Here is an 18,559-nt window from a genome sequence, read left to right as displayed (position 1 = left end):
TTCCATATTACCCTTCATTAGGCTAGAGCATGAAAATTAACCTTTAATTCAATAAGCATCCACCAGACAGATTTGTTCACTTTCAATTCACACAGAAATGGGTTTAAGAGATAAATGTACAACTATGATGATTAATGAAGGGGAAAGGCACATTAATTCATCAGCTAGTGACCGGAAATCCCAGATTGTCATTTACCAAACTAGCAACAGATGCTCAAAGCTTTATTTAAATTCTTAAATTGAGCTGCAGTGCCTTTATTTATAGACAGGAGACCTGGGTGGACAAAGTGGCAATTCTCAGATTTGATACAAGTTCACTTTAACTGAAAATTAAGACATTCCTCAGGCAAAAGAACAAGCCATGGTTTTATAAATGAATAGGTTAGCTTGATTGGACAGTACAAGACTGTTTTATAAAGGTGAAGAAGCTTATAAGCAAGAATGTTTCAGGCTCACACTCACATGTTACTCGGCATGTGTGTAAGAGGCTCTTGGATAACTTAAGGGATCTGTACAAAACCTAAATCTCAGCTGCTAAAACACGTTTCCATTTTGTGAAGGCTTATATAAATGTATAGGTTAATGCATTGAAGTGTTCTCTTTAAAAACTCCACTGGTTTGCAGTCTCAGTAAATTATCTCTCTAGAAAATAATCTCAAAATGGCCAGGCTGTTGAATAAAAATACCACTGACCCAGCCAGCGCCAGAAATCCGCCTACAACCTGTAGAGTACCACAGTATAAGCACTCGGCTACTGAACAATGAGCTGCCATTTTGGTACTCAAAAGATTCAAATACTTTGTTGCCTGTCCTGTACAACTTTTATAAAAATAGGGCAATAATATTTGTGTTCATTTAACCTACATAGGTAAGAAGCTTCAAATTTTATAGCCTGCTAAAAATTGTAAAAAGAACATTAAATTAAACGAGTATCTTATCCTAACAAACACTGTAGACAACTTTTTTTTTATTTTATTTTTTATTGTTTTTATGTAGCCTATTATGTCTTTTTTGTTTAAGTGGTAATGTTTAGGCCTTAGGAGGGAAAAAAATGAAAAATTAAAAATTCTAAGGGAGTAGGAGCTGTATACTCTCAATGAAGAGCAAACATTCATCTGTCAACCAGCAATCCAAACCCAGAAGCTGAAAACTATGAAGAACTATTCAGAGCAAAGTGTTTGTTCCTCACCCCAAGCAAATGGAAAAGCTCTCCACCATACAAGGGACAAAACATTCCGTAATAATGCTCCTTTATAAAGCAATTCTCCTCACACAAGGGTTGCAGCTAATGGAACAAGCAACACAGAGAAAAGTGTTTGACTTCTGATGTTTGTTGCATGAAGGCATTTTCAGGTTTGACTTTCCTATTGGTTTTGTTAAAATACATTGAATATCTGTTTGCGCTACTCAGTATGTCCAATTCAAAATGAAAATTAATATTCCATGAAGGTGTTGATGGTAAATTAGCACAAATCTCAGGGTGACTGACACTAATGAAATCCTATGCCAGATAAGAATACACACACTGGGATAAGTTACATAACCAATTATACAGGTTACTGCAGTCCATTTACGCCATTTACCCACAGGATCAAAATTGTAAAGCACATTCATGTACTTTAAAATAGCATTATGTGTACTCTAAGAATACACAAACTTTAGATATTTAGAGAAAAAAAAAAAAAAAAAGTGAAATGACCTTTCCAAGTTGAAAATATTTGAACTTTAGCTAGTCATGGTCAGATGTGACCATGACGAGTTCAAGTTACCAATACATGGGTAAATCTAGCTTTTTAAAATAGGATTTAAAGTTGGGGGGGGGGGACAAAAACAAGTAAGTGAAAGCTTTAACTGGTACGCACTTTTCACACCTATATTTCAAGTTTGGAAACGCATATTTTCAAGCAGCAATACAAAAAAGTATCCATGAAGAATGCATATTCTCTGAAAAATTATGAAAACATCCCTGCTACCATAACATCTCTAAATACAAAAACTTGACTACCATATTGTTGCTTCTGAGTAGCGAGAGAAGTCCATTTTGAAAACAGATACAATTCAGTCCATAGGTGTAAATGGTATGATTGACAGTCTTGGGTTTTTTATTTTTTTTTTAATTTGTAGTAGTTGTTTAGGATCCTTAAGCATGCAAGCCTCGTAGAAGGGGTCCCTCGGGGGGGGCACCAGGGTTGGATAAGTCAGACAGCTTACGCCAAAGCTGGAAAAGCTTCAGGGTCATCTACGTCAGGAGCAGAAGTGCTTGACTAAAAGTGGGGGGGGGAAAATAGTTATTTAGAAAACAGCATTTATATATACATACACACGTACATTTTTTTTATTATTAAAATATCTGTAGTAAGACTGCCCCCCAAAATCACATAGCTCACTCCTGGCATTCAATCTGCTCTGTTTCCCAGCAGAGAAGCACACATTTACAGCACAGGCCACTTCCTTTACAAGTATGAAGCTCCCCAACTTTTAGTTTACGGAGCTCTGCTTCCTCTCCAATCAGTCAGAAGTCTTTACTAAGCATGCTTGAAACGCCCTGCTGTCAGAGCAAGTTCCAGTGGGCATGTGCTTTTATTCCTAATTTGGCAAGCTCAAGCCTGCCTGGTGATGTCACAAACAGGGAGAAAATTATATCCAGCAAGCAGAGTTGACTTAATAATGGCCACTGTCAGTAAAACTGTGGTGGGAGAGTCTAGGGAGAGTTTACGAAAGCCAAATACACAATCTTAAAGGGGAACAATCACGAAAACTTAATATAAGCTTCCTCATCCTGAAGAAAATCTTTCTAAATACAATTAAAAATTCTGCATCGTTTCGGATATAATCAAGTTTATTCACTATTTCTCTCTCAGCATCTGTTTCTCTTCATTCCGTCTTCATGCAGCAGTTGGGTGTCAGATGAATGATCCTATATATCTTATAGGGGGGCTCCGTTTCCTAGCAGATGTATTAGAGCTCACTCTTAACAGATTCCAGTACAAACAAAATAACTGCCTTTTGCACAAATCCTGCATGTAGTGAGACATGGTGTCTGAAGATTTTAATAGATAGAGCTCCAATACATCTTCTAGGCAAAAGGAGCCCCCCACAAGATATATTGGATCATTTATCTGACACCCAACTCCTGCATGAAGACAGAATGAGAAGAAACAGATGCAGAGAGAGAGGGATAGTGAAGATAAACTTGATTATTTCAGAAACTGTACAGATTTTTTAATTGATTGTATTTAAAAAGTGACTTAATTCAGTATGCTGAAGCAAAAAGTAAAATTTTCATTTTCGCAATAGTTCAGTTTAAGTATACACCCAATATTTATTAGAAACACATTACGTTTTGAGCAATTGGTAAATGCAAGTCTCCTTTAAATACGTCACCTTGTCAGTTCTTCCTCCACGAATAGGCCTACCACCTCGGGCACGGGCACCTCTACCCCCCCTGCCTCCACGTCCAGGGCGGACAAGATCTCCAAAGTTAATTTCAAGTTGGGAAGTTATGTCATTTGCAGGCTTACGGAAGTGATGTTCCAGGGCATCTAACTCGGCTTGAGTCTTTGAACAAACAGATAAGATTCTTTTTGTCAATCTCCTACAACATTGCAACAGTTTGTGGCAGCAAATCTAAAGGTCAATTTATGTACTGTAAAGCAATGTACAAACAGAAAGAAGATCCAGCAAATCACTGCACTTAAGTTTAATGGGGGAACACACTAATTGAACAATTACATTATGCTTCAATTTTCTGGCAAAGACAGTATACTGCTATGAAACCCCCCCAAGTATGTTGGTGAGGATACCAACAATATCAAAATTCCTTCATGCACAATTCATTTTATTAGCATTAAACATTTTAGCCAAATTCAAGATAATTTTGGAATCTAAAAGCTAACATGAATCGGATATATCCAGTGTGTTATTAAAAAGTTACCTGTCCGCTCTTTGCTTTATGCAGGACAAAGCCTTTCTTCCATTGCCCATCTGCACCTTCATTTGGTTTACGGATGTTGAATTCAACTTTTGAACGGTCTTTGTCTTGCATTGCTTTCCATTCATCCAGAGTCATTTCCTTAGGACCTTCTTCCTTCACTTCTTCAGCCTCATTTTCTCTGCAGACAAAGGGGAAAATTCAATTAAAAAAAGAGTCAATGGTGCTGTATGAAAATGCTTATACCAAGCAAATGTAATTGAAGGAAGTGGTTTTATGTGTTCCTCCACCATTGGAAATATATTGCTGTTTGCTGGTGTAAGACAAGCAGTCAGTCACCTTTGGTGCAGGTGATTTCCATAAAAGTCTATGGGGGGAGGGGTAGCACTGGCAGTTTTAGTGATCTTTCTGCTATCAAAGAATTCACCCGGTGTAACATTAGCCATAGAAAATAAAACTACAACTGTCCCAGAAGAAAGTAATTTTTAAATAAAGTGATCAGATCTAAAACACAACTTTCACAAGTGTAAAACAAGTGAACATTACATGTAAATGCTTCTATTTTGTATCTTAATTTAGTTGCCCTTTTACACATATGTGCCAGAAAACTGCAGGCGTGGTTTAGGGAAATGCTCACCTTGAGATTCCATTGCTGCATAAATGAACAGCAACATTTTAATAATAAAATGTCTGCAAAGCAAATATTAAAGGGAAAGTCATGATTTTATGGCTTAGTTTTTAATACTATAGAACACTGCAAATAATTCTACCATATAAATTACCATAGATTTACTTTTAATAATAGTAGAGACATCTCAGATCATTATACATGATCCTGGGTTTCTGAAACAGTCAGCACAATGCAAGTCCTTTCAAGCAGCTGTTGCCTCAGCTAATTAATACTTCCCATGTTGTCATGAATGCCTAGTTTTTGTCACCTTTTGCGTGTGATTTAAATGAAACTTTCTCCAGCCTTCAGATAACAGGCTTCTTGGAAGGTTAAGGATGATGACTGGAGTGTCAGGATCTAACTGTATGTAATGTTTTTCGGTGTCAATACCCTCTGCCTCTCACTGTATAATGCAGGGGTCCCCAACTTATTTTTTTATCCATGAGCCACATTCAAATGTTAAAGGAGAAGGAAACCCCCTGGGCGCAAAAATCCCTCCCCTGTGTTGCCCACCCTGGCCTACCTGTCCCCCCAGGCAAATGCCCCTAACTTGTTACTCACCCCTCTGCGCAGGTCCTGTCCACGGAGCTCACAGGTGCCATCTTCTCCCAAGCGGTCTTCTTCCTGGATTAATCGGCATCTTCTGGCGCATGCGCAGGAGCATTTACCGGTACGGATCTACTGCGCATGCACAGTAGATCCATACCCGGTAAATGCTCATACTGCGCATGCGCCAAAAACGCCAGTCAAAGCAGGAAGAAGACCGCTTGGGAGAAGATGGCGCCTATAAGCTCCGTGGACAGGACCTGCGCAGAGGGGTGAGTAACAAGTTAGGGGCATTTGCCCGGCAGGACAGGTAGGCCAGGGAGGCAACACAGGGGAGGGGTTTTGCGCCCAGGGAAATTCTCCTTTAAAAGTTGGGGATCAACACAACCATGAAAACATCTTGGGGAGGCCAAATAAGGGCTGTGATTTGCTACTAGATACTTTTATGAAACCAAAACTTGCCTGCAAGACTGAAATTCAAATATTAAGCACCTGCTTTGAGGCCACTGAGAGCAACATCTATGGGGTTTGTGAGAGCCCCTGGTTGGGGATCACTGGTATAATATATTTAGGATCTGGAGAGATTTTTCTTTGAAGTCATTACTCTTGCAGTGCAGCAGTAAATAGACTGTAGCTTATGAGTGCACAAATCACAAGGCTAAGGGCACTTGGAAAAGATAAAAAGATAAAAATAAAAAAGGCCTTGCCTCATGTCAAATTGCAAAATTAAACCTAACAATGTTCATTATAAAAAAAAATAAAAAAATAAATAAATATGATCTCAGTACAGGATTATGCTCAGGGAGCAAAAAAAAAAAAAAAAAAAAAAAAAATACATGTTTCTCAATGACAGTATCCCTTTAACTCACTACAATGTGGCTTGTTAGACTACTATTACATGTATATCAATTTTCTTACAGGGCAGTGTCCCAGTGAGGGCCAAGCTGCTGCATTATACAGTGGTTACATGATGGCAGTTTAAACATAACCACTAAGGTTATTGGAAAATGCAAGATAACTCTGGGGTGAGATGATAGCAGTCCTAAGGGCTATCTGTAAAGTCATGTACACATAGAAGCACAAACTTAAGTAGAAAATTAAGATTCTGTGCAGTTACATTAAAACAATCCTGTGCCTAAACTGAACAAAATATACAAAAAAATGGAGGTTGTAGAGAAAAATGGAATAGCTGAAGCTTTAACACTTACTTGTTTTCAGAATCAACAGCAGGCTGTTCTTCAGTTTCGGGAGCTTCCTCAGTGACTGCGGACTGGTCCAATTCACTGAAAATGTAAAGCACATAGGGTAATAAAGTAGATGTTTTGCTTTGGCTCGGAGCATTCACCTAAGCCCTCTTATAACAAATTCATGGTGTCAATGTCTAAGTGCAATGTTAGATTAACCAATTTGCATACCTCATCACATAATCGGCAGTCAAAATTCCCACTACTGTGATAGCCTGAACTTGCCATTATAGAATAACGTGGTGATGTGTTTGAGAAGCACACATACAGGAAGCAAGCTTTAAAAGAGAACTAAACTCTGAAAATGAATATGCCTAAAATACCATATTTTAAATAATGAACTTATTGCAACAGCCTAAAGTTTCAGCTTCTCAATAGCAGCAATGATCCAATACTTCAAACTTGTCACAGGGGGTCACCATCTTGGAAAGTGTCAGACACTCACATGCTCAGTGGGCCCTTAGCAGCTGTTGAAAAGCTAAGCTTAGGGGTCGTTGCAAATTATCAAGTTGATGCTTCAAGGCGGATTATTAAATGTTCATGCTAGTTGCACTTGTTTCTGTGCTACCATGATAATCTATATTAAGTACTAATCAGCCTTATATATGCCATTTATATTCTATGCGTACTGTATATTTTGAGTCAATCCCTATACTAAATAATGGACAGCAGCACAGAGCATGTGCAGTGAATCAGCAGAAAAGAAGATGGGGAGCTATTGGGGCATATTTGGAGACACAGATCTTTACTTTTAAAGGGCTGTGGTTGCATTGGGCTGGTAGAGAAGTCCAACACATAATGTACAACAGTTCTCCTTTAAAGGAATTGTTCAGTGTAAAAATAAAAACTGGATAAATAGAAAGTCTATGGAAAAAAAAAAAAAAGTTTTCAATATAGTTGACAAAAATGTAATCTATAAAGGCTGGAGTGACTGGTTGCCTAACACAATCTATTTACCCAATTGTTATACTGAACTGTTTCAGATTGCAAATAAAAAATGCAGAGCCGAGTAGAAACAGCTTTGGTAGAACATTAGTCCTTAAAATCCCGTACTTTATAGAACACAAACTAGGGGATGTACCAAAACTATTTTAGGATTAGGCCAAATCCCACACCAAATTAGAAATGTTTAAAAAGAACAATGTTGTGACGCCCTTGTTCGGGTAACCAACACTCTTGTGGTTTTTAGGGATCAGATTTGGTTTGGCCAGGCACGTGGCCAAACCAAATCCTGCTGAAAAAATATTTGGCCAAATCACAAACTGAAAACAGGATTTGGTGCACAGTTTTGGAAAAAAAAAAAAAAAAAAAAGTGTTGTACTAAGAAACAGTGATGGTTTAACAATGCCTCCTCCTTTTTCCTGGCATGACCAGTTTGCGAGAGAGGCTTGATTAACATTTTATTTTTTGGACAAAAAAAATCCACAATCTTATTTTACTCAATCATGAAATTTTACCATCCTACCTTAATTCATCCTTAACAGTGCCCCAGTTGTGTGATCCGCTTCCTCCCCGCTTCTCCTCATGCTTTGGGCCACTGAAATGTGAAGAACTAGCCAAAATGAGTTATATTGTCAGTGTTTTGATTATGGTTATTAGGGAAGCAAATACAAGAAAGTCAACAGAAGCACTCAAGACAAGACTTACGCCCGGTCACTGCCACTATGCCTGTCAAATTCACGTTTTCCACGAGAGTCAAAGCCATCACCCCTGCCCAAACCACGTCCACGTCCGCCACGTCCACCCCTTCCACCAGGGCCACCACGACCACGGATGGGCCTATCCATGATGGGTCTAAAAATGAAAAGGTTCATGCTTCAACAAGAAATATATAGCAATATCCTTCTAAACAATTAGAAATTAGGTTTGTGATTGCATGCTAAAGAGGCAAGTCACCTTAAAACTAAACATTTGGCATATAAATATGCATAGGGTGTATGTTTTGTTTTTAAGTGCATTTTTAATTACTGTGCAGCTGTCGCTAGGATAGCTAGGGCTAAGGAACCAGAATGCAGTTAGAAAGCAGTTGAGAAGGCAGAATGGTAGATGAACGAGAAGGCCTAAACAGAAATATGTACAATGTCAGTGAATCCCAACTGAAAAAAAAAAAAAGCAAAATAAGGAGGTTTAAATTTAAACAAAATTGATTAAAATCAAAGGTTGTTTAAAGGGCGAACTTCCCCTTTAAAGGAAGACTACTTTCAAAAAACACTTAACCCAACAGATATTTTAGATCATAAAACATTTCCTAAATATAGCAGTAATATTGCCTTAATAAGTTTTCCTGGAGCCACCATTTTGTGATGTTCTGTGTTCTCCATCGGCGATCACCTGACAGGAAACAATGCAGGCACTAACCGGCAGGCACAAACCGATAGAGCTCTGTTAATTCATTGGCTGGTGTGACCTAGCATTTAGGTGTGCCCTTGGTTTGTAGGTGAGCACAGTGAATCATGAAAGCCATTGGACAGCCCATCGTACTTAAAATGGCGGTTTTTCTATTTAGTTATATTCAATGGCAGATACTGTTCGTGTATTTTAATAAAAATGGTTTGTTTAGATGACAGTGTTTTACATAAGGGCTGTCCTATACAATGTACTTTTAGAGCAATGGAAATAAATCGCCAGTGATAAATCTCTGCTTCTGTGGGCGACTAATCTCCTGTAAAAGCTTTTCCCATAGGCAATAATGTGAATTGCTGGTGGTAAAACCCATGTGTTGCTTCAGTCTCCCAAAATTGCTGGAATTTGCCTCAAGAGGAGACTTCAAGCGATTTTGGAAGACTAGAGACATGGGTTTTGCCTGCCAATTTTTTTTGACTCTTTAAACCTGTTCACATAATTAATGGGACTTAAAGGGATAGTAGCGACTTGCACCCAACACAATCACATTAACTTGAATGCCAGTCTATGAAGCGTTCCCCACAATTAAAGTAATAATTAAAGGGGTTGTTCACCTTCCAAACACTCTTTTCCGTTCAATTTTTTTCACATTGTCACTTTTTTCAAATACTTGCCATCATTTATTTTTTACCATTTAGTTAAAGTTTAGTGTTCCTGTTTCTGGTGTTTGAGTCTAGCAGCTCAGTAATTCATGTGCAGACTCTTAACGGTTAGTTTTGCAACATTTAGTTGATACATTTCTCAGCAGCATCTCTGGAATATTGGCAACCATTGTACCAATTCTAACAGCTGGGATTCTGCTCAGCAGGGACAAAGATAAGAAATGTATCAACTAAATGTATCAATTTACAGGGTCAGCAACCCCCCCTCCCAGACTAGCTTTAGAAGGTGAAAGATGACACTTTACACTTGAATATTGGAAAAACAATCACACATAGAAAATAGTAGTAATAGAATTAATTGGAAAAAACTCGTTATTTCAGACAAACTATCTGAAAAACAACTTGGTGTTTGAAGGTGAACAACCCCTTTAATATGCACCAAGAACAGATTACCTCAGTGAAGAGTTCTTTGCATTGGTTCTATCCAGTGCTAATGTTTTAGTTGTACACTGCAAAATAAATTACTGCAGAAACAGCCAGAAAGATACAGTTTCCAATAGCATTTATATTTACAAATAAAAACATTGTCTCCCATAGACTTAATTTCATCCAAATAATCCAAGTTTTAAAAAAAACTTATTTCCTTTTTCTCTGTAATAATAAAACAGTACCTTGTACTTGATCCAAACTAAGATATAATTAATCCTTATTTGAAGCAAAACCAGCCTATTCGGTTTATATAATGTTTACACTATTATCTAGTAGCATTAGGGTATGAAGAGCCAAATTACAGATAGATCAGTTATCCAGAATGCTTGTGACCTGGAGTTTCCTGGATAATAGTTCCCATACCTGTACTACTAAAGTGATCAGGTAGTTCTATAAATTATGGAAAACAGTTTAGTTTTGAATATTGGGATATTTTACAATCTTAACTTACACAGAAGCAACATGTACTTGTGGTAATTTGTTTGGAAACTTACCGGTCAACAGAAAATTCCCCTGCTTCACCCTTTTCTTCAGCTGGTTTATCAAAACGGCGCTCACGGGGTGGCCGCCTATCAGACTGCCTCCTGTCAACTGGCTTTCCTTCACCCTGTGATGGCTGAGAGGGTTGTTGCTGCTGCTGAGCTGGCTGCTGCTGTTGTTGTTGCTGATCAGGTCTCCGACCAACCCGCCTAATGCCTGTGACACAGATATTAATCAATGTGCATACTATGGCACAGAAGAGAGAAGGCAAAAACATGCATCTGGTTTTTCTGGGAAAAGAACAGTAAGGCTGCTATGAATTAAGCAGACAAAATTACAGGTCTCCACTAGTTATTTTTTCAAACCACACCCAACTCTTAACCTGCCTGGTCCCAACCCAAACTCTACCTGACATGCTGCATCATCATCATCATTAATATAGCAGTGCCCATAGGCCGCCGTCAGGGCATTCATGTCATGAACTAGGTGAGGTGTAAGCAGATTTTGGACTGCCACCCCCTAAGGATGTACTGAGCTGGCCCGAACTTGCAGATTTCAAGTCAACCCGCACATCACTAGTCTTCACAGAAGGTTTTATCAGCTAGTGAAGGAAGAGCTGTGTCTTTTACTCTCACACATCCTATTACAGTCATGTGATTTTAAGAGGGTTCAGTCAGGCACTTGGATTTGGCTTGCTTGGATTTTTGTATCCCTAATTTACACTATTAACAGTAACCAATTTTACTTAATGCATACTGGAAAGAAGTTGATAATTCGAAAGTCCATTTTAATGATACACTTATTGCCCTTTTAACTTGTACAGGTATAGGATCTATTATCCGGAATGCTCAGGACCTGGGCTATTCCAGATAAGGGGGTTTTCTGTAATTTGGAGCACTATACTAGTTTGTTTTAAAGTTAGAAAAAACACAGTACAACAGTTTTGTTAGCTACAATTTGCTTATATTTGTTTATTTAACTTCAAATAAAAAATATTTTATTAGGAATGCAGCTTGGGGATTCCTGTTAATGATGGGCCACTTGTAAAATGTACAGATAAAGGAACAAGTGTTTTGGTTCACAGCATTGCATAAAGCTGGCTCACGTGTTTAATTTATTAGCGGGGGGTGGAGACCAAGATGGAAGAGAGAGCAAACAATAAATTTCATAGAAACTTACAAGCAAGCGGGAGGCTCTAACCTGTGACCTGCATATACGCAAGACGCACAGCTACGCTGACAGTGTCACGAGTGAGAGGTGTCAGAGAGGAACCGGAAATAAGCGCATGCCACAAGCAGGGAGAGGAGTTTAAAGTCCGGTAATGATTTATGTTTGTTTGCCGAATATGTAATTTCTTTACTAATTAAAGGAACGGATGTCCGGATTTTGGAGCGGGTTGCCGGACCGTTTATTTATTTATTTTTTCAGAGACCTAATTCCGGATTTTGGAGCTGGTGCTCCAGAGTGGTGGTTTTTGGAGCGTGCCAGATGTTCGGACGCCGGATAAGGGGCCCAATACCTGTATACATTTTCTATTAGTTCAGAATTCACTCTGAATGTATAGTTTTCATTTACGGTTATAATATATCCACAAAAGCTCACAACAGCTTCGGGTTCATTTATCTGTTAAAGACAAAGTCAGTTACGTTAGGCTCATAGAAACAGTTCAAACAAATAATAAATTACAATCTGAACTGGCCAACAAATATTACCAGTTCTACAACAAACAAAGATGACTTGGATTGAGGAGAAAATATGCAGCCAGTATTGATTGACAGCACACCCTGGCCTGAGAATAGAATCTCAGCACTACCATTGCTACTAAAGGGAGCCCCCCATCACAACAGCTGCTGTAACCAGTTAAGGGTATACAAGGATTAACTATTCCCACTCATACCAGTTATTACCATTAAAATACCATTTGTTTTACCTTCTATAAAAGCTATTTAAATTGATTGCTAAATCAGAAAATGTGTGCGTTCACCATTGCAAATTTTGCTGAAAAAAAGTGAAGTCTCGGGTTGATTTATTGAAAATTTCTGCAAACTAGTCCCATCCATCTGTTCCACTTCCTGATGCCTCCTTTCCCAGGCTGTACAGGGGAGCCAGTGGTAAACTGCACTGTAGGATAGGAACCAATCAGCAGCTAGGCTGACAAGATTGTGGACTGAAGCCTGTCTTGGCTTGTGTTGGTGCAGGACTGTCATTGGCTATTCCCCTCCTACTGTGCTTAAGGCAGGGACTGTTAAGACACGCCCAACCCTCATCAGAAACATGGACAAAGACCATAGCATATCTATCAGGAGTTCCAATATAGGGGACATTTAAAGATATTTTTTAGTCCAAAGTAAAACCAGCATCATATAATATTCATTACCTACAAAAATTTGGGGTTTTTTTCCATGTATCCTGTTTGCCCCTTTTAACCCTCTACCTGGTAATGAATTACATCTTTAGCACTAGCAGCAAAATTAGGAGTGCGAGACAACACAGTCCACAGTCCTTTCCAGGTTATGTGTATATTAAAGTGGACCCGTCACCCTGACACAAAAATCTGTATAATAAAAGTCCTTTTCAAATTAAACATAAAATCCAATTTCTATTTTTTATTAAAGCATTCATAGCTGCTGTAAGCTCATTTAAAAATCTCCGCTGTCAATCAAATATTGTCTGCCCCTCCTCTATGCCAATGGCATAGAAGCGGGGCAGACAATTACTTTCACTTTCCATTCTGCACTTCCTAGATGTCACTGCTCTCCACACATTCCTCCGTTCTCTTAACCATTTAATTGTGTATCTAGGGCATGGAAATGGACATCAGGCCCCCCATTCTGGTGCACAAACAAGATTCTGAGATGACACAAGGCTTGTCCTAATAACAGTGTCCACAAAATGGCTGCTGCCTGCTTGCTATAATTTTGAAATCCCAGACTGAAGGAAACAAGATTCAAATAATATATATAGTGTAATTAAAGTTCATTTTGCTTGACTAATGTGATAAAATAGGATTTTGAATAATTTCTTTGGGTGATGGGTCCCCTTTAATAGGGAGGTGATGCATGATCTCATTTGCTCACGCACCAGTAGGCAAAGAGTTAAAGTACAATTTAAGCGGCAATGAAGGCCTAAATTGTAATTAAAATACAAGAATATGACTTCTGCATGCATTTCCATGTACATAAATCAAATGTAAGTTAGCACTCTATGCCCCTGTGAATAGCCAGGGGTTAACACTTCCCAGTTTAACTGCAACTAAGAGCATATTACAATAAGTAATATTTAATAGCCATAGAATGAACTAGATTAATAACATGCCTTTTGCAGTTATAAACATTTATGCAGCAATGAAAAGTAATATGCACTACCATTCTAAGTTTTATGCATTGTGAATTTGGCTTGAGTGCATGTGAACACAGCATAAGAACATGTGTGTTGTCATATGAATGGAGGGTAATTAGTGTACACAAACCCAAGAAAATGAAAGTTCACATGCAATTATAGTTGTCATGGCCTTAGACCTTCACATTGGTTTGCCATTTAAGTATGCATACTTGCTATAAAGTGCCCAGTCCTGATATGGGGTGCCAACTCTCAAGGACACACAGTCATGTAACAAACACATACGTATTGCATGACTGTCTTTCAATAATTAGATTTAGCAAAAGCCTTCAATTAATCCTTAAATTACTCAAGTTATTAAAGTGTTAACAGAAAATATCAGCTGTCCAAAGGTTTCCATGTAATGGCATTATTTTATTCATTCCAGGGCTGCATTATAACAAGTAGGGATGCACCGAATCCACTATTTTGGATTTGGCCGAACCCCCGAATCTTTCATGAAAGAATTGGCTGACTACCGAACCCTAATTTGCATATGCAAATTAGGAGTGGGAAGGGGAAAACAATTTTTACTTCGTTGTTTGTGACAAAAAGTCACACGATTTCCCTCCCTGCCCATATTTTGCATATGCAAATTAGGATTCAGTTCGGCCAGGCAGAAGGATTTGGCCGAATCCAAATCCTGCTGAAAAAGGCCGAATCCCGAACCGAATCCTGGATTCGGTGAATCCCTAATAAGTCTAAGGGGCATTTGGGGCCAGAATCCTCCCTTGATGGGCTGCATTCAATGAAACAGCTGTAGTGCGACAATGCACGCAAACTTTGTCCGTTTAAGTCTTCCAAACTGGAGGCCGTGAGCTGGATGTGGCCCTCCAAAGGATTTTTTATTGCCCCCAGTTTACTCAGACTCCACAGACGTCACTAATTTAATCCTGCCCTCAAACATGCTATATATAGAGCTTGCGCTGCCCCTATGCTACTTTATTAAATCCCCCAGTAGCTGGGTGACAAAAGGAGTATAACTTAAATATGATCATATATACATAAACACGTGCATAGCAAGAACGCACACTGTCAATGCTCAACTAAAGGGAACACTCAACCTTGTTTAATACATGGCAAACAATGTGGTTTATTGTATTGTCCAAGCAAAGTTTTTTTAAAGGGGCAAAACGCTTGTTCAGTGCAATCTATTTTTTTATTTTCCTGTATGTTGTACTTTGTACCTGTTCCTTTAATCAATATTTTTTTTTTTTTTTTTAAGATAAATAGGGAAAATGAAGCTACTCCATTTTTGCTGGGTAGAGGTAGATAGATTACAATCCTCCTCACTTCACCTTCCCTTGTGACCGTTTTACTAGCAGGTGTTTAGTGCATCGATTATCTAATTTTCTACCTCACAAGGACCAGACATGGAATTTCCCTGTTTAGCTCAAGGAATAAAATGCAGATTTACCGTGAATAACCCAATAGGCAAATAGTTTGTTTGGCACATGCCCTTTGCATTGCACTTTCTGTATGGGGAATAGAGTATAGTAGCCCTTTAACCTTGTGTCCCCAAATATTAACTACAACTCCTAGTATGCATCAACATTTGATTCTAAGATGAGAAATGCTGGGGGGTTGTAGCCCAGCAACATCTGGTGACCCAAATTTAAGAAACAGGAATTTAAAACCAGAATGGCTTTAAAACACTAGTGTGAAAAATGTTCTTGGGTAGCCAAATAAGTGCTAGGATTGGCCATTTGATAGCCCCTATGTGGATTGTCAACCTACATTGAGGCTCTGTTTGGCAGTGCACCTGGTTTTTACACAACCAAAACTTGCCAGAGAGCCAGGAATACAAAAATAAGCTCCCGCTTTAAGACCACTGGGAGCAACATACAAGGGGTTGGAGAGCAACATGTTGCTCACGAGCTACTGGTTGGGGACCACTGCTGTAAGGCATGCAGAGGTATATATAAGAAGCAGAATAAAGATGACACACAGAAGATCAACCACTATGAGGTGTGGTGAGATTGGTCACCAGGGGCAATCCTGGCCCCTCTGGAATAAGCAGTTGCTGCCGCCCCCCCCGTACTTTTACCGTTTTGCCCCTGAGGGGGTCCACAAGGGCCAGCAGAGAGGGCCTGTACGCTAGCGCAGAAAGCCTTACTGCGCTTTCTGCACTAGAAGAGCAGAATTTCCGGTTTGAAAACCAAAAATGTGTCTCAAAGTACCAGGAGCTGCATTTTTGAGTCCCCTGGTACCTAATGAAGTGCTGCAGCCTGAAGCGACAGCCTCAACTCCCTCATTGGGGAAGCGCTCCTGTTGGTCACACATGCTAAAAGGTTATGGCACATTGAGGTGGTTTCTTCACAGCTTTACTTCAGCTAGCTAAAAAGTACCCAAGGCCACATGTGCTGCACACATTCACTTAATGGGGAAACACCTGACAGAAGATGTAGTAATGGATTGCAATAATCATAATACAGTGAATGTAAAGCCTCAGGGGCAGTTTAAGGTGCTAGCGGGTAAGTCGAGGAAATGATCAGGAAAACGAGATCTAGAAGTTTGTAAAAAGCAGAGCGTCTCGTTATTTGTTTTCCTGTCAGGCGCTGGAAAGTTTCCCATTAGTTTGTGGACATTAATATTTAAGCAAACGTCAAGATGCCTTCCAAAATATCTTGGGGTGAAGAGGCAGATCATACTGTACATTTGTTTTGGCACAAGGGACCCCGCTTTAGTAACGGGGATTGAAGCTGCATTCTCTTGATACTAACAGTATGAGTACAGAAACACACATTTCAGGGATAGGAGTTGCGAGAAGACCACGTGCTCGCGGGCCTACTGTTGTGACAACCGGCAGCGCCCTCCCCCGCCTGAGACCACGTGGTCGCCTAGCGCTCTCCCGCCACAAGCCTCTCCTAAGGAAACCAGGCAGAGCTCCACGTGCAAGGCCGTAACGGTAACACTCGACTGACAGGTCCGCTTGACCTTGGAGGACAGTTCAATTCTTTACTCTCCCCTCCCCCCTTACAATGGGCCCGTGTGACAAGAAGTTCACAGGATCAGGGAGAGAACCCGTTAATTTAAACGTGTAATTTACAATTCGACAAGAAAAGGTAGCGACTGCTAATGCGCGCTTTACGGTACCTTTCAAGTTGAACTATAACGCCAAGCATTTGGAGTTGTACTTTATCGCCTAAATTCGCATGTAGGGAATTATAGTGTAAAACAAGTAGAAAAGTGAGTTGCGGAGGGTTCGTTTGCGAATGCATGCACGTCTCACCACTTGTCATTGGATTAAACCTCCTAATCAGCCCCGGGCCTACTGTCACTCCCTAAGTGCTAGACCCATGGCGCGTTACCTTCCTTCTTGAGCGGTACAGGCGCGGGGGTCTCCTCCTTTTCACCTACAGGATTCTTCCTGTCTTTCTGGGACTCCTTCTTTGGCTGTTTGGCAGCCTGAGCCGCCGTCTTGCCGGTCCCTTGGCCCGGTGCCCCTGCGCCCTCCTTCTTCTTGTTCTCGGCCGCCTTCAACACCTCGAACGGATCGGACTCATCGTCAAATAGCTGGTCGAACCGATTGGTTACGACGCAGCCGAAGCCTTCCTGCAAGTGACCGGGCATGATGGCCCCTTAAGAGGTGGATTTTCCTCCGATTCAACGAGGCCTGGAGCCTAGAGCTCGCTTGCTAATATGCCAAAAGATGGCTGGGAAAGAGGCTGTCTTCTCTTCCGGCGCGATAGACATCCGGGACTTCTATGAATGCAGCATGACGGGACTTGTATGCCAACCCGCGTGCGTGTCTATATAACATAGTGCCCCCGTGAACTACCACTCCCAGCATGCCGTTCTGCGGCATTGTGCGGGCCCGATCTATGTTTTCAGGCGTGCTGCCTGTCAGTTGCAGATAGAGACAAACAGACGAAGCGGGGGAGGTGCTTGACTTAGTTAGCTGCAATTTACAACCCCAGTATTAGAATAGCTTTTTAATAGTCAACCCCCATAAAGAAATGCATTCCCTTAGCTATACTGTTATCAAGCTCCAGTCAGGGGTTTCTGGGAGCTGTAGTTCATCAAGTCAAGCTGCGCGCAAATGATTTCTTCAGAGTAAACCTACATATAATAGTGTAAGGGAATTAACAAAAGGTTAACAACAAATAATAATAAACAAAATGAGCCTCTTTGTATGTAAAACAATGTATTGCCATATATTCCCCTACGTTTATTATTATTTATCTTCAAAAACAAAAGCACCACATGAGTAATATTCATGTATTTATAAAGCACTAGCACAGATGTTAACCATAGTGATCCAAAAGCCGGGGGACTGGCGTCGTGGGTAGCACGCAGCTGAAAATGTTGCCATTCGTGTATATCACAGAGGTGACTTCATTGCTAATGGGCATACGCTCTCCCGAAGCCACCGCACACAAGCTCATCTGATATCATTCACACATGCAAACATTGAAATTCAACAGAGAAACAGGACAAACAATGGGAATTCAGTATGGTGACGGGAGACCGTGGGTACATCAGCGTTGTACAACAGATGGGTGTACACTAAAGTTGCATCCAGGCCTGTATTTTACCAGCCTGGCCTGTAACAATTATGCTTGCTACCAATGTTGGTAATAGGGAAACTTTTCCAGAAAAGGTGGCAACCTTAGTGTATACTAGTGTTGGCTGGTATTTTTTCCAGCCTAAACGCGCTGCGTTTTCATCGGACAGTCCGATAAATGTAGTTCTTACCTGCGATTTCTCCTTCACTTCCGTTTTCTTTAGAACATCCGACATATCGCATGCATTTTGTCGTGTTTCGCGTGTCGGCTCCTCTCGCATCGTGAAGTCCTACCTTTAATGTCATCAG

The 18,559-nt window shown here is 40.1% G+C and overlaps 1 protein-coding gene across 2 annotated transcripts; it reads right to left on the bottom strand.

The window, feature by feature from the left end:
* serbp1.L (SERPINE1 mRNA binding protein 1 L homeolog) lies at positions 1 to 17,434 on the bottom strand. 2 transcript variants are annotated; one of them, XM_018258208.2, is made up of 8 exons: positions 17,055 to 17,434; positions 10,380 to 10,581; positions 8,039 to 8,185; positions 7,857 to 7,943; positions 6,356 to 6,430; positions 3,935 to 4,112; positions 3,385 to 3,558; positions 1 to 2,264 (listed from the first exon to the last, which is right to left on the bottom strand). In XM_018258208.2, the coding sequence occupies exons 1-8, from the start codon at positions 17,314 to 17,316 to the stop codon at positions 2,208 to 2,210; spliced, it is 1,182 nt and encodes a 393-aa protein (XP_018113697.1). In that variant the 5' UTR covers positions 17,317 to 17,434; the 3' UTR covers positions 1 to 2,207. The 2 variants fall into 2 exon arrangements, with proteins under 2 accessions (XP_018113697.1, XP_018113698.1); XM_018258209.2 differs by having other exon boundaries at positions 7,857 to 7,928.
* Positions 17,435 to 18,559: the final 1,125 nt, after the last annotated feature.

This window comes from Xenopus laevis, chromosome 4L, assembly GCF_017654675.1.
Source record: "Xenopus laevis strain J_2021 chromosome 4L, Xenopus_laevis_v10.1, whole genome shotgun sequence".
NCBI lineage: Eukaryota > Metazoa > Chordata > Amphibia > Anura > Pipidae > Xenopus > Xenopus laevis.
This window is presented reverse-complemented; position numbering and strand designations above follow the sequence as displayed.

Excerpts from the sequence above, each read along its gene's own strand:
- serbp1.L (XM_018258208.2), bottom strand. The coding sequence starts at position 17,316 with ATGCCCGGTCACTTGCAGGAAGGCTTCGGCTGCGTCGTAACCAATCGG. Across the intron at positions 10,582-17,054 it reads TGTACCGCTCAAGAAGGAAG|GCATTAGGCGGGTTGGTCGG; the intron begins GTAACGCGCCAT and ends TCTGTGTCACAG. Across the intron at positions 2,265-3,384 it reads GTGGAGGAAGAACTGACAAG|TCAAGCACTTCTGCTCCTGA; the intron begins GTGACGTATTTA and ends CCCCACTTTTAG.